The sequence below is a fragment of the Muscardinus avellanarius genome (genome assembly GCF_963383645.1).
Source record: "Muscardinus avellanarius genome assembly, chromosome: 3".
NCBI lineage: Eukaryota > Metazoa > Chordata > Mammalia > Rodentia > Gliridae > Muscardinus > Muscardinus avellanarius.
The window spans coordinates 146,948,429-146,964,708 of NC_137788.1; the positions used below are offsets into that span (position 1 = coordinate 146,948,429).

A 16,280-nucleotide genomic window follows, 5' to 3' on the forward strand; every position below is an offset into this window, starting at 1 on the left:
AGTAGTCATCCTGTCTCCTCAAGTAGCATCACTACTAATGATGGTATGAGTCCATGAACTGGTTCTAGAGACCTCTCCTAGAAGTACTTTTGAGCGGGGGATTACATAATATTTCTCTGAACTAGGCATGATAATGCATGCCTGTAATCCCAGTACTTGGAAGGCTGAGACCCGAGGATCACAGGTTTGAGGCCATTGTTGTGGTAACTTAGCAAAACCTTGTTTCAGAATATAAAATAGGATGGGGATATAGTTCAGAGGTAGAATGCTCCAGTACCATGAAGAAAAAATAAGCCGGTGTGGTGGCACATGCTTGTAATTCCAGCATTTGGGAGGCTGAGACAGGAGGATCGCGGTTCATTGACAGCCTCAGGTACGTAGGTGAGGAGGCCCTTTGCAACTCAGTGAGACCCTGTTTCAAAATAAAGAATAAAAAATAGGGCTGGGGGTATATAGCTTGGCAGTAGAATGCCCCTGGGTCTTCAATCCCCAGCATGCAAAAAAAAAAAAAAAAAGAAAGAAAGAAAAAAATAGTCGTCATTACTTTTTTTGGTCCTAGGAGTTGAACCCAAAGGCATTCTACCTCCAATCTACACCCCAAGCCTGATATTTATTTATTTATTTATTTATTTATTTACTTACTTACTTTCTTTTTGTGGTGCTGGAGATTTAACCCAAGGGCATTCTACCTCTGAGCTACATTCCCAGCCAGATTTTGTATTCTTTATTTTTTGAAACAGGATCTCACTAAGTTGCGGGGTGCCTCACTAAGTAGCTGGGCCTGGCTGTGAACCTGGATCCTCTTGTCTCAGTCTCCCAAGTACTGGGATTACAAGTGTGCGCCATCATGCCCGGCGTGATTTTATTTCTTATAAACACTGAATTATTACAAAAGTTCTGCTTAAAGGAGGACAAATTAAGTTTGAATCATGGTTACTCTTGAGTGGATTTATGATTAATGTGTTTCAAGATTACTTTTTTTTTTTTTTTTTTTTGGCGGTACTAGGTATGGAACCCAGGGGCATTCTACCTCTGAGCTACACCCCCAGCCCTTTTTTTTTAATTTATTATTTTTGAAACAGGGTCTCACTGAGTTGCAAAGAGCCTCACTAAGTAGCTGAGGCTATCCACAAACCGCAATCCTCCTGTCTCAGCCTCACAAATGCTGGGTTTACAAGATTACATGCTGCCACCATGCCCAGCTTCAAGATTACTATTAATTGGTTTTTTGTTTGTGTGTTTTGCGGTACTGGAGTTTGAACACAGGGGCATTCTACCTCTGAGCTATACCTCCAACCCTAATTTACCTCCTTCCTAGCCCCCCCCTTTTTTTTTTCAGTACTGGGGATAAAACCCAGGGGCATTCTACCTTCAAGCTACCCCCTAAGCCCCCCTTTTTTTATTCTTTATTTTGAAACAGGTCTCACTAAGTTGTAGAGGGCCTCACTAAGTAGCTGAGGTTGGCCATGAATCTGCAATCTTCCTGTCTCAGCCTCCTACTTACTAGGATTACAAACATGTGCCACCATGCCTGGCTATTCTTTATTTATTTATTGTTTTGGTTTGGTTTTGGTGGTACTGGGGTTCCTGGAAACCCTTCTACCTCCAGGCTACATTCCCAGACCTATTTTATATTTTTATTTGGAAACAGGGTCTCTTAAGCCAGCAAGGCTGGCTTTGAACCTTGCTATCCTCCTGTCTCTGCCTCCCAAGTTTGGGGATTACAAGCGTGCGCCACCATGCCCGGCTATTCTTTATTTTGAAACATGATCTTACTAAGTAGCTGAGGCTGGCTGCAAACTTGGGATCCTTATATCTCAGCCTTCCAAGTACTGGCATTACAAGCATATGCCACCATGCCTGGCTTGTTTATTTTTTAAAAGAAAGGGTAATACTCTATTGCCAGGCTTGTATTGAACTTGTGTGGGCACAAGTGATCCTTTCCCCTCAGCCTTTCCTCAGGACCTGGGGCTACAGGTATGTACCACTGTTCCTGGAAAGGATTGGTCTATCAAGTTCTCGATTTAAAACAATAACCTTTTTCTCTGTATATCTAGGGATTTTGGCCATTGGTTTAATTAATGAAGCTCTGGATGAAGGTGATGCCCAAAAGACTCTGCAGGCCCTGCAGATCCCTGCAGCCAAGCTTGAGGGAGTCCTTGCAGAGGTGGCCCAGCATTACCAAGACACACTGATTAGAGCCAAGAGAGAAAAAGCCCAGGTGAGCAGCATGGAAATCGTTTGTTTTATTCAGAGCAGGTTACCCGTTGTAGACCAAAGACGGACATAGAGATCTTTCCTCTGATTCATTTATTAACTGCTTTCTGGGCACCCATAGGTTCAGAACATTGGAGAGACACAAAGTTATGAGAAAGAGAGACTACTCCATCTTTGAGAAGCTCATGCTATTTGACACATGAGTTTTTTGCTTTGTTGTTAGTTGTAGACATATAACTTAAGGTATATTATTTATTGAGATATACAGAAACATGCACAAGTTATGTAAGTATGCTATAACTGTTTGAAAGTACACACGCCTAGTCAGGCATGGTGGACACATTTATAATCCCAGCACTTGGAAGGCTGAGACAGAATGATCACAGGTTCGAGCTCAGTGTGTGGTAACTTAATGAGACCTTGTCTCAAAACAAAAAATAAGGATTGTGGAACCAGGCCTGATGGTGCATGTTTGTAATCCCAGTACTTGGGAGGCTGAGACAGGAGGATCACAGGTTTGCGGCCAGCCTCAGCTACTTAAGTGAGGCCCTCTGCAACCTAGTGAGACCCTGTTTCAATTAAAGAATAAAAGAATAGGTCTGGAAGTATAGCTTGGAGGTAGAATGCCCCCTGGGTTCAATCCCCAGTACTGTGGGGGAAAAATGGCTGTGGTATAACTCAGAGGCAGAAAGCCCCTGGATAGAATCCCCAGTACTTAAAATAAATAAACAAACACTAGCATTACCAAAATCTCAGAAAATTCCTTTAGACCCATCTGTTTTTTGTACCCTACATCATACATTTTGCCCAGTTCTGAACTCTGTTAAGAGGGATCGTACATTACATGCTCTCTAAGTATTTGCCCACAGTGTTAGTGTTGTTCTTCCCTGTGGCCACGTGCAGTGATAACTGCTCGTTCTCATTCATTGTTGTGTTTTATTTCATTGCATGATTATATGTCCTATTATTAGCGAGGCCTGGGTTCTCTCCTATTTCTTACCTACATAGTTAGTGCTTCTGTGATTATTCTAGTATATGTCTTATGGTTAAACAATGCATATGGATATATGCATTTCAATCAGGCATGCATATATAATTCACTTGTTTTTTTGTACAGTATTGGGGATTGAACCCAGGGGCATTCTACCTCTCAGCTACACCCCCAACCCGATATTTTATTCTTTATTTTGAAACAGGGTCTCACTAAGTTGCAGAGAGCCTTCACTAAGTAGCTAAAGCTGGCCACAAACCTGCGCTCCTTCTGTCTCAGCCTCCCAAATACTGGTATTACAAGTGTGTGCCACTACCCCTGGCCTAATTCACCATTTTAAAGTGTATCATTCAGCCGGGCGTGGTGGCGCACGCTTGTAATCCCCGCGCTTGGGAGGCTGAGACGAGGATCGCACAGGTTCGAAGCCAGCCTCAGCTACTTAGTGAGGCTCTCAGCAACTTAGTGAGACCCTGTTTCCAAATAAAGTATAAAACAGGTCTGGGAAGTATAGCCCGGAGGAAGAAAGCCTCTGGGTTCCACCCCCAGTACCACCAAATATATATATATTTATAGAATTGTGCAACTGTCACTACAACCAATTTGAGAACATCTTCATCATCCTAAGCCTACATCAAATGTGGTACACATCTCTAATTCCAGTACTTTGGAGGTTGAGACAGGAGGATCACAGGTTTAAAGCCAGCCTCAACAACTTAGTAAGGATGTTAGCATCTTGGCGAGACCCTGTTTCTAAATAAAAAATAAAAGGGCTGGAGGTAGAATACCTCTAGGCTTAGTCCCCAGCACAAGACAAAAACAAAAAGGAAGCCTAGCCAGCCATGGTGGCACATGCCAATAACCCCGGTCCTTGGGCTGGAGTGATAGGAAGATCGTAGCTTCAAGGATAGCCTTAGCAAGGAGCAAACTCTCAAAACCTATTGAGACCCTGTTTCAAAACAAAAAAAATAAAAAGGTCTGGGGATGTAACTTGGAGGTATAACGCCCCTGAGCTCAATCCTCAGAACCAAAACAAAAAAGGAATCCTATTAGGAGTCAGTCATCATCATCTCTCAATCTCCCCCAGTACTAGCAGCCAATCATTAGTCTACTGCTGTCTCTGCACTTGTCTTTTTTTTTTTAATATTTTGTATAAATAGAAACATGCAATCCATTTTTCTTTGTGACTGGAGTCTTTCACTTTAATTCAAGTGGTAGCATTACTTCATTTTTATTGCTGAATAATATTCCATTGTATGGCTATACCGCATTGTATTTTTTCATTCAAAAGCTAACGACTATATGGGTCATTTCCACTTTAGGTCTCCTAGGAATAATGCTGCTACAAAAAAATTTTTCATGATGGTGACACTTATAATCCCAGTAATTGGGAGGCAGAGACAAGAGGATTTCAGGTCTGCAACTTAGTGAGACCTTGTTTCAAAGTAAAGGAATAAGAACAGGGTGTTATGGTGCATGTTTGTAATCCCAGTACTTGGGAGGTTGAGACAGGAGGATCATAGGTTCGCGGCCAGCCTCAGCTACTTAGTGAGACCCTCCACAACTTAGTGAGACTCTTTCCAAATGAAGAATAATACAATAAAAAGGACTGGGGGTATATCTCAGAGGTAAAATGCCCCTGGGTTCAATCCTCAATACTGAAAAAAAAAAAAAAAGGAGAGAGGATAAAATAGTCCTGGAGGCATAGCTCAGAAGTAAAATGTCCCTGGGTTCCTACACCAGTACTACCAAAAAAAAAAAGTTCTAAGTAATTGTCCCACAAAGTTATATACTTATGTATGTGGTGCTGAGTTGAACCCGGGGGCATTCTACCTCTGAGCTACAACCTCGTTTAGTTTTATTTTTATATTTGAAACAGCGTCTCGTTCAGGTGCTGAGAGTCTCACAACTTATCAGGGCTGTCCTCCTGAAACGGTGATGTGATACCCATGTCTCAGCCTCCTAAGTACTGGGATTACAGGCACACACCATCAGACCCAGCTCCAAATCTTTCCCTTTAAGAGCTTGTCTTAAGTTGGGCATGGTGGCTTATGTTTGTCATCCCAGTACTCTGGAGGCTGAGACAGGAAGATTGCAGGTTCACAGTAAGCATCAGTACTTAGTCAAGCCCTCTGCAACATAGTGAGACCCTGTTTCAAAATAAAGAATTAAAAACAGGGCTTGGGGTGTAGCTTGGAGGTAGAATGCTCCTGGGTTATATCTCCAGTTTCTTTTAAAAAAAAAAAAAAAAAGTTTGTCTTGCTTCTTAGGTAGTTTGTTGAGAAGATGAAAAAGAATTTGTACCTCTCTTTCGCTGTTGCTTTCAAGGAAATTTCCTTGTATGATTAAAGTATGATTACATCTCTTTTTTTAGTTTAATTATTAAGTTCTTCCTATGTAAAAACTACATAGGGAGAACCTGGCCTTCCCTTTTTCTCTCTCCCCCCTCTTCCCTCTCCCTCTCCTCCCCCACACCCCCCCCCCTCTCTCTGTGGTACTGGGGATGGAACCCAGGGGCATTCCATCTCCAAGCTATACCCCCAGTCTTATTTTTATTCTGTATTTTGAAACAGGGTTTCAGTAAGTTGTGGAGTGCTTCCTAAGTAGCTGAGGCTGGCCATGAACCTGTGATCCTCCTGTCTCAACCTCCCAAGTACTGGGATTACAAGGGTGCACCACCACACCCAGGCCAGGCCTTCCTTTTCTGACTTAGAAAATTTTTAGAGTGGGATTCTTAAAGGAAGTAGAAAAGCTAAAGGAAAATTTCAATGCAGAGGGTCAGATTCTTCCTGGGAAACCAAGGGTATGACAAGAGACCATGCCTGTAGTGTATGGGGATCTTTAGTACACTAACACCTACGGGCTCTAGAAATTTGGGTTGGGGTGGAGGAGTTGTTGGTAGTGATAGAATGTTGATAGGTTTCCTTTGATTTCATTGCCATGAGGCTGTTTTCATGTACTAATAATGTACATGTAGTGTTTTTTAGGACCAGCTTTCATTTAAGAGGCCTCTAAGTATGTGGAATGTCACTCAATCCCCTATACCTTCTATTTCCTGCTCAGGAAACAACTATTTCACTTACTCGGGTACTCAAGGAGTTCGCTTTAGGCAAGCTAGAAATGAAGGTCTCAGTCCTGATTCAGTTTATTGGATCATTACTGGATCTAAGTTTCTAAAACTTGGCAGATCATCATAATTTTCCCCCCTGTACTGGAGATTGAATCCAGAGGTATTCTACCTCCAAACTACACCCCCAGCCCTATTTTATATTTTTTATTTTAAAATGGTTTAAGTTGCAGAGGGCCTCATTAAGTAGTTGAGGCTGGTTGGTGAACCTCTGATCCTCCTGTCTCAGCCTCCCAAGTACTGGGATTACAAGTGTGTACCACTATGCCCAGCCAACAGATTTTTTTTTTTTTTCAGTACTGAGGATGGAACCCAAGGCCCTTCTACATCTGAGCTGCACTCACAGATCTGTTTTATTTATTTTTTATTATTTTTATTTCTTTATTTTTTGCAGTGCTGGGATGGAACCTAGGGGCATTCTACCTCCGAACTACACCCCCAGCCCTATTTTTTATTCTTTATTTTGAAACAGTGTCTCACTTAGTTGCAAAGGGCCTCACTAAGTAATAGCTGAGGCTGTCCGCGAACTGTGATCCTCCTGTCTCAGCCTCCCAAATGCTGGGATTATAGGCGTGTGCCACCGTGCCCAACTTTATCAGAATACTTTTAAGATACAGATTCCTAAATTTCAATTCTACAGCTCCAGAATCTCAGCTGGCTGCAGTGATTGTGTGTAGGCTGGAGATAATGATGTTTATTCTTACTGCCAGGAAAATCTAAAAAGAGCCTTATATTTGACTGTCGGAGCAGTGAAATTTGGGAGAATGATACAGATTGGGTTTCATGTCTCAAAAGGAAAGTAGATTGAGGATATAACTTGTATAACGCTCACTCGTAATGCGGTTTGCTCTTTTTCGGGGGAGTATACTGGGGATTGAACCTCAGGGTATTTTACCACCAAACTACATCAGACAGCCTTTTTTAAATTATTTTTTATTTTGAGACAGTGTCTGGCCAAGTTGTCAAGGCTGGTCTCAAATTCATTATCCTCTGGCCTCAGGCAAGCCTCCCCAGTAAATGAGATTATAGGCTTGGGCCACCTATCTGCTCTTTTTTGGGGGGGGGGTCATGGGAGCTAAACTTTTAGAGGATGTGAGTGCAGTTTGAAGCATTTCCTTTTACTGTGGAATAACTTTTCAAAGTGCATCAAGCTGGAGGAAGGATAGAGTTAAAGGAAAATTTGCTTAACTTTGCCAGGCCAAGTGGAAGAACTACACTTTAGGTGGAATTGTCTTTTTTAGGTATCAGTTTGGTTTCCAAGTTACTATAAGCCATCTTGGGAACAGTTTTAAAAATAATTACCACTGAGTTCCAAATACTGAGTTCTAAATTTAGCTAGCCAAAGTTCCTAATTTAAATTTGGTCTGTAGTTCTTTTGTGGTACTTTTGTGTCTGGTATTATCAGGGTAATATTTGACTTAAAGAATGAGCTAGAGGAGGGTCCTTCTATATTTGGGGAAGAATTTGTAAAGGATTTGTTAATTCTTGAAACATTTGGTACAATTTCACCAATGACGTGATGTGGCCTGGGATTTTTTTTTGGGGGGGGGGATTTTTTAATTTTTTTATTTTTGGTGGTGCTGGGGTTCCTGGAAGCCCTTCAATCTCCGGGCTACACTCCCAGACCTATTTTATATTTTTATTTGGAAACAGGGTCTCCTAAGCCAACGCACACAGCTGGCTTTGAACCTGCGCAATCCTCCTGTCTCCGCCTCCCAATCGTGGTGTGCGCCACCACGCCCCGCTTGTGGGATGTTTTTTGATTATTAACTTCATATATAGGTCTTGAAATATTCTCTCTTTTTTTTCTCCTGTTTTTGCCTTCAGGGAATTCCATTATGCACACATCAGCATGATTGATAAGAGTCCAGATCTCAGACTTTATCCATTTTTGTTTATTCTTTTGTTGTGCTGATTTTTGGGTGAGATAATGCCAATTGCAAGTTTCCTGATTCTTGTGCTTGCTTTAATCAGTTATTGAGTCCCTCTAGTGAATTTTTAATTTTGTTAAAAATGACCAATTATGCCACGCGTGGCAGTGCATGCTTGTAATCCCAGCATTTGGAAGGCCGAGACAGGAAGATTGTGGTTCTAGGACAGCTTCAGCTACAGCCTCAGCTACTTAGTGAGGTCTTTTGCAACTCAGTGAGGCCCTGTTTGAAAAAAAGAACAAAAATAGGGCTGAGGATGTAGCTCAGAGGTAGAATGCCCCTGGGTTTCATCCCCAGAATGCAAAAAAGAAAAAAAAGGACCAATTATACTTTTCAACTCTAGATTTTAATTTTTAGTGTTTTCTGGTTTGATTTGGTTGGGTTGGAGAGGGGGTTCTGGGGATGGTGTTCTGTTTGTTTTTTGTGGTACTGGGACTGGAACCCAGGGGCATTCTACTTCCAAGCCATACCCCCCAGCCTTTTTTTATTTTTGAAATAAATCTTGTTAAGTTGCTGAGCTTCTCACTAAATTGCCAAGGCTGACCTTGAGCCTGCAATTTTCCTGTCTTAGCCTCCTAAGTACTGGGATTACAGATTTTTACCTCCATACTCAGATAAGATGGTGCTTTGTTTAATTCTTTTTTTTTTTTTTTAATTCTGTCTTTTGACATTCTCCATTTGGTGAGACATTGCTCTCATACTTTTCCTTGGTTATCTGGACTTGATTTCTTTTAGCTCTTTGAATACACACAAGGGGTGTGTGTGTGTGCGTACATGCGCGTGCACATGCTCTGGAAATTGAACTGGGAACATTCTACCTTGAGCAACACCCCAGCAAGACCTTGCTAAGTTGCTGAGGATGGCCCCTGTACCTGTGATCCACTTGTCTTGGCCTCCAGGTGCTGGGATTACAGGCTGCACCACTCTCTCTCCACATTGTTTGTTTCTTAGAGGAGCGTGTGGAAGGTTTATTTTAATCCTTTTACTTTAGTTCGCCTGGAGCAGGGAAGGCTGAACTCTGAATGGCCAGAATTCTTTGGAAGCCCTGCCCTCCTCTCACTGCAGGGGAGGTGGTGTTAAGCCTCCCAGCTTTGTTGGCAGCAGATTGTGTCAAGGATATTTAATGTGGGTTCATCCTAAAAGTGAACCAAAAATGGCTTGATTTCTGTGGAAGTGCTTCTGTTTTTCTGATGCAAGGCTTTTGAGGCTGCTTCTCTTGGAAACTGGAACTTCAGCCTCTCATTTATAAGTTCTCAGTTTACAGCAGCACAGCCTGTAGCAGCCTCGCTGTCGCTTCACATTGGGACTATTGTTTAGCATTTCCAGTACTTATTTTAAGACTCTAGGGGATTGTGGTCATTTTCTATTTTCAGTAACAGAAAGTGACTGGCGGTGGGAAGTCCTAGGTTCTGCAGCTATCATGTGATTTGTTCTTTTGTTCTGTTTACCTGATTATTTTTTCTTTCCCAAGACCACAAGCTTCTTAAAATTGAAACAGGGCCAACACCTACACAATTCAGTTAAATGATCTTTCTTTTTGCTGGGTGTGGCGGTGAATGCTTGTACTTGGGAGGCTGAGACAGGAGGATCACAGGTTCATGGCCAGCCTCAGCTTCTTAGTAAGGCTGTCCACAACTTAGACCCTGTTTCAAAATAAAGAATTTTAAAAAATAGAGCTGAGAGTCCAGCTCAGAGGTAGAACGCCCCTGGGTTGGATCCCTAGTGCTGCCAAAAACAACAACATAGCTACACATTTGAGAAAAATACTGTTCTAACTTCAGAAAAAAGGGAGGGCCTTATCCTTTCAGCAACACTCTTTGTTAACGGCAGGGATTATTGCTGATTTGCTCTGTTGCGTGAAATGTCATGTTGCTCTCTACAGTAAGACAGGAAAAAAGCCAAGCCTCCTGTAAGGTTTTGTGGCTTCAACTGTTGGACAGTGAAACTTTCCACTTTGTCCCAAAGCCCAGACGCTGCCTCATCTGGCCACACAGTCATGGTTATTGACCAAGTTCTTGATTCTGCCTAAATGGTACCTTATGACAAATTATACTTAAATCAAACAAGCCTTTTCCTTTTGTTAATGGTACTGGGGATTGGACTCAGGAGTGTTCTACCTCTGAGCTACACCCCAAAATTCTATTATTTATTTATTTATTTATTTATTTATTTATTTATTTATTGGTGGTACTGGGGTTCCTGGAAACCCTTCTACCTCCGGGCTACACTCCCAGACCTATTTTTATACTTTTTTATTTGGAAACAGGGTCTCTTAAGCCAGCAAGGCTGGCTTCGAACCTGTACGATCCTCCTGTCTCCACTTCCCAAGTGCAGGGATTACAAGCGTGCACCACCACGCCCAGCACTCATAACCCTATTTTTAATTTTATTTTTAAACAGGGTTTCACTAGGTTGATGAGAGTCCTACCACTTGGTGAAGCTGTCCTCAAACCCAAGATCCTCCTTTCTCAGCCTCCCAAGTACTAGGATTACAAGCCTGGGCCACCACATCTGACTATATCAAGCATTCTTAGTAGTTGTTTGAGCCCCCCCCCCTTGTGGTACTGGGGATTGAATGCAGAGGCATTCTATCTCTGAACTACAATCCTAGCCCTATTTTATATTTTTATATTGAAACAGAGTCTTGCTAAATTGCTGAGGCTGGCCCCCAACCTGCTATCCTCCTGTCTTAGCCTCTCAGATGCCAGGATTATAGGTGTGCACTGGGCTTTGAGCTGTTGGGTAAACTATCAGTAGTAATAGTGACTACTTAAGGTTAATCTATAAGCTCCTTTTTTTATGGTGGTGGCAATACTAAGGATTGAGCCCAGGGGCATTCTACCTCTGAGCTACACTCCCAACCCTATTTTATTTTTTATTTTTAAATAGAATCTCCCTAAGTTACAGAGAGCCTCACTAAGTTGTCCAAGCTGACTGTGAACCTCTGATCCTTCTGTTTTGACCTCCCAAGTACTGGGATTATAGATGTGTGCCACCACGCCCAGCTTCATAACTATTTTTCTTTTTTTTTCTTTTTTATTTTTTTTGGTGGTACTGGGGGTGGAACCCAGAGGCTTTCTACCTCCGGATTATACTCCCAGACCCATTTTATATTTTATTTGGAAACAGGGTCTCACTAAGTTGCTGAGAGCCTCACTAAGCAGCTGAGGCTGGCTTCAAACCTGCGCTATCCTCCTGTCTCAGCCTCCCAAGTGCAGGGATTACAAGCGTGCGCCACCACGCCCGGCAACTATTTTTCTTAATCAGAGGTTGATAGCCAGATTTGTGAAAATTGGAAAGCACTACAGCAAGATATTTCTGCCTGGAGGTAGAAAGCCTCTGGGTTCCACCCCCAGTACCACACACACAAAAAAATTATATATATATATATTGTGGGGCTAGGGATGTGGCTCAGTGGTAGAGCATTTGCCTACCATGCACAAGATCCTGGGTTCAATTCCTACACTGCAGAAATGAAAAGAAAAAAAAAAATATCCAAGGATGTATTTAGGAAGACGGAAGTGAGCTGCTTCTATTCTATCATCTTTGTTCCCAATACTCATACTATGCTGTGAGCTAATAAGACTGTGTGTGTATGGAGGGGAAGTACTGGGGATTTAACCCAAGGCATTCTACCTCCAAGCCATACCCCCAGACGATCTTATTTTATTTATGTATTTATTTTGAAGTGGTCTCACTAGGTTGATGAAAATCTCACTACTTGCTGAGGCTGTCCTAGCCTCCCAGGATTACAGGCATGCACCTCCACACCCAGCTTAGTGAGGCTTTGTTGACCATATTAAGGAAACTCATCACCACACATTGCTCTGTTTCTGTGAAAATGTTTTTAAGTTTCCAAAAACAGATTTAATATTAAAAATGTGAAATGTAATTTAGTGTGTTTAATTGCCTATCACAATTCCTGGCATTCAATGTGGTAATTAAAAACTTCTGGTTAAACTAGGCGTGGTGACCCATGCTTGTAATCCGAGTATTCGGGAGGCTGAGACAGGAGGATCGCGGTTCGCGGCCAGCCTAAGCTACTCAGTGAGGGCCTCTGCAACTCAGTGAGACCCTGGGCTGGGGTATAGCTCAGAGGTAGAATACACCTGGGTTTCATCCCCAGTGCCACACACACAAAATAAATAAAAGGTTCTGGTTAAAGTAAGACTTGACAGTCTTAAAAACATTTGTAGTTCTAGAGAACATTAATTTTCTCTGAGTATTGTGGGCAAAGAAGGCTGAGTCAAGTGCTACATATTCATATACGTGCTCTGGTCTCTGTCACTCTGTAAAAGTCCTGAGGCCCCTTCTCTTGTTTATGTACTCTCCTTGTACCTTTGAGCTGCTCTTGACTTCCTGAGCCCTAGAATTCATCTTTGTATGTCCTTCGAGTACACATGAGCCATTTCCCTTTATAACCTTTGCCGGGTGTGTGTGTGTTTGTTTGTTTGTTTGTTTGTTTGTTTGTTTGTTTGTTTTTGCAGTACTGGGGATTGAACCCAGGGGCATTCTACCTTCAAGCTATACCCCAACCCTTTTTTTATTTCTTATTTGGAAACAGGGTCTCACTAGGTTGCCAAGAGCTTTGCTAAGTTGCCAAAGCTGGTTTCAAATCTGTCACCTTCCTATCTCAGCCTCCCAAGTACTGGTACTACAGGCATGCACCACCATACCCAACTCTTTTGCCAGGTTTTTTTTTTTGTGTGTGTGTGTTACTGGGGTTCCTGGAAGCCCTTTTACCTCTTACCTCTGGGCTACACTCCCAGACCTATTTTATACTTTTTATTTGGAAACAAGGTCTCTTAAGCCAGCGCGGCTGGCTTCAAACCTGCGCGATCCTCCTGTCTCTGCCTCCCAAGCGCGGGGATTGCAAGCGTGCGCCACCACGCCTGGCTTTTGCCAGTTTTTTGATGCCTGGCTTCTCCCATTTGACTAATTTATGTGTCTCATATGTTTGGAGCTTCTTCCTACACATGTAATTGACTCTATTTTTTAATGGTACTGCGTATTGAACCCAGAGGCAGTCTACCTCCAAGCTACACCCCTAGTCCCATTTTTAATTTTTTAAATTTTTATTTTTTTGCAGTTCTGGGGATGGAACCCAGGGGTATTCTACCTCTGAGCTATACCCGTAGCCTTATATTTTATTCTTTATTTTGAAACAGGGTCTCACTGAATTGCAAAGGTCTTCACTAAATAGGTGAGGCTGGCTGCAAATCTGTGATCCTCCTGTCCTCAGCTTCTCACATAGTGGGATAACAAGTGTGCACCACTGTACCCAGCTGTAATTGGGTCTTAGAAGTCTCCTTATCATGTGTGCCCTGATTTCATGATTCTAATAATATTTGCTTTTAATAATAATATGCAGGAAACCCAGGATGAGTCAGCTGTGTTATGGTTGGATGAAATTCAGGGTGGAATCTGGCAGTCCAACAAAGACACCCAAGAAGCACAGAAGTGTATGTATCAGTAGTTTTGTTTTCATGAAGGGCAGGGGTTACAAGGTGCTCCATAGCTCAGTATTTACCTGGAATAAGAGATCTGGGGGAAATCGTTGCCCATAGGTATAGTTAGGCCAACCAGTGTGTGAATTTGGGCACTTCCTAAACTATTTATGTTAACTATTCTCTTCTGTGGTAGTTGCCTTAGGAATCTTTGCTATTAATGAAGCAGTAGAAAATGGTGATGTTGGCAAAACACTGAGTGCCCTTCGTTCCCCTGATGTCGGCTTATATGGAGTCATTCCCGAATGTGGTGAAACTTACCAGAGCGACCTTTCTGAAGCCAAGAAGAAAAATCTCTCCGCAGGTAAGTTACATGAAAATAAGTCTGTGCCTGGGCTAGACACAGCTAGAGAGGAAAGGGGCAAGCTATAGGGAATGGTGTTTTAGTGTAGAAGTATAGTGTTTGGATTTTATTTACTTATTTATTTTGCAGTGCTGGAGATTGAACCCAGGAGCTCTATTACTGAGCTATATCTCTTAGCGCATTAGTGTATTGTATTATATTGTATTACATATTATGGATTTTATTATTGAGCTAGAGTATCACCAAGTTGATAAGGCTGGCCAGGAACTCCTGATTTTCCTGATTCAGCTTTCCAAGTTGCTGGACAGGGATGTGCTACTGTGCTAGGTTTGCTTTAAAGGAAATAATAAGTCAGGTATATTTGGGAGGCTGAGACAGGAGGATTGCAGGTTCAAGGCTAGCCCGAACAACTTAGCAAGACCCTGTTTTAAAATAAAATAGTGCTGAGAGTATAACTCAGAGATAAAACACCCCTGGATTCAATTCCCAGTAGCACACACACACAGAAGATAATATCCCAACTCTGAGAATAGTCTTTTAATACACCTGTGTTATGAGAACATGAGAATGTGGAAAGAATCAAAATGTGTAGCCCCTTACCTTTTATAGAGTGTCAATAGCTCTGACTCTTAAGTTTTCATAGGCAGTTAAAAGTAATTGTGTAGACGGGTGTGGTGGCGCACGCTTGTAATCCCAGCATTCAGGAGGCTGAGACTGGAGGATCACGGTTTACGGACAGCCTCAGCTACTTAGTGAGGCCCTCTACAACTTAGTGAGACCCTGTTTCAAAATAAAGAATAAAAAAAATAGGACAGAGGGTGTAGCTTGGAGGCCAAATGCCCCTGGGTTCCATCCCCAGACCCTCAAAAAAAAAGTAATTGGTAAGTGTGTGTGTGTGTGTGTGTGTGTGTGTGTGTGTGTGTGTGTGTGTTACTGGGGATGGAACCCAGGGGCTTTCTACCTCTGGGCTATACTTCCAGACCTGTTTTGTATTTTATTTTGAAACAGAGTCTCATGTAGTTGCTGAGAGCCTCACTCAGTAGCTGAGGTTGGCTTTGAACCTGCACGATCCTCCTGTCTCAGCCTCCCAAGCGCGGGGATTACAAGCGTGTGCTACCACACCCAGCTTTAAAAGTAATTTATCCGAAGAAAAAAGAAGAGAAACAATTTCATGGCCTCTCCTCTCCCAACTGGAGATGCTGATTGGTTGCATATCTTTTGTTAGAATGGTTTTCTTTCTTTCTTTCTTTCTTTCTTTCTTTCTTTCTTTCTTTCTTTCTTTCTTTCTTTCTTTCTTTCTTTCTTTTTTTTTTTTGTGGTACTGGTGGGCTACACTGCCAGACCTGTGTTTTTTTAATTTTTATTTTTATTTGGAAACAGGGTCTCTTACGCCAGCACTGCTGGCTTCGAACCTGCGCGATCCTCCTGTCTCCGCCTCCCAAGTGCAGGGATTACAAGCAGGTGCCACCACGCCTGGCATTAGAATGGTTTTCTAACATATGGAACTTAGACATAGGCTTGGAAATGATAGAGCTTGTCACGGTTAATTCCATAATTGCTCTTCATAGGTACTTTCTTTTTATAATATAGATATAAATAAACTAAATTAGTTATTACATAGCCAGAATGTAATAGGGACTTAGGATACACCTTAACTTACAAAGATCCAGGGAGCTGGTTTGGGGAATGGCTTTTTTTGTTTAATGTGACTAAAATAATCCTATAGTATTAAACATGAAATTGAGGGATTGTGGCTCAGGGTTTCTTTCATCATTTTTTATTTTCTTCCAGGAGATAACAGCAGCAAGTGGGTGAAACACTGGGTGAAAGGTGGATATTATTATTACCACAATCTGGAAACCCAGGAAGGAGGATGGGACGAACCCCAAAACTTTGTGCAAAATTCTGCACAGCTCTGTCGGGAAGAGATCCAGGTAGGTCATCTTTCTTCACCTAAGAAAAACCTGAGAAGAAAGTGTTAGAGCCAGAGTTAGTTAAGAGGGTCAGGGCTTGTGGTCAGAAACCTTAGACTAAAATTTAGGCTATATATTGAACTTTCTCTGAGTAACTCTTGTTAATGGCTTGGGGATGACCAAAGCCTAAATTATTAACACATCTGAATAGAATTTAGTGAGGTAAATTGTGCTATTTAAAAGAAACCTGACTGATGCAGAAATCCTCTGCCTTTCAGTTAGTCAGTGTTATG

The 16,280-nt window shown here is 42.1% G+C and overlaps 1 protein-coding gene across 1 annotated transcript in view; it reads left to right on the plus strand.

Moving 5' to 3' along the window:
- IQGAP1 (IQ motif containing GTPase activating protein 1) overlaps positions 1-16,280 on the plus strand; it is a gene marked incomplete at both ends in the record, with an annotated part of 127,793 nt that overhangs the window by 70,154 nt on the left and 41,359 nt on the right. Inside the window, 4 exons of the mRNA XM_080691744.1 lie at positions 2,058-2,221; positions 13,635-13,725; positions 13,907-14,074; positions 15,866-16,008. Coding sequence (XP_080547870.1) covers positions 2,058-2,221; positions 13,635-13,725; positions 13,907-14,074; positions 15,866-16,008 — 566 coding nt within the window. The remainder of the gene's footprint in view (positions 1-2,057; positions 2,222-13,634; positions 13,726-13,906; positions 14,075-15,865; positions 16,009-16,280) is intronic.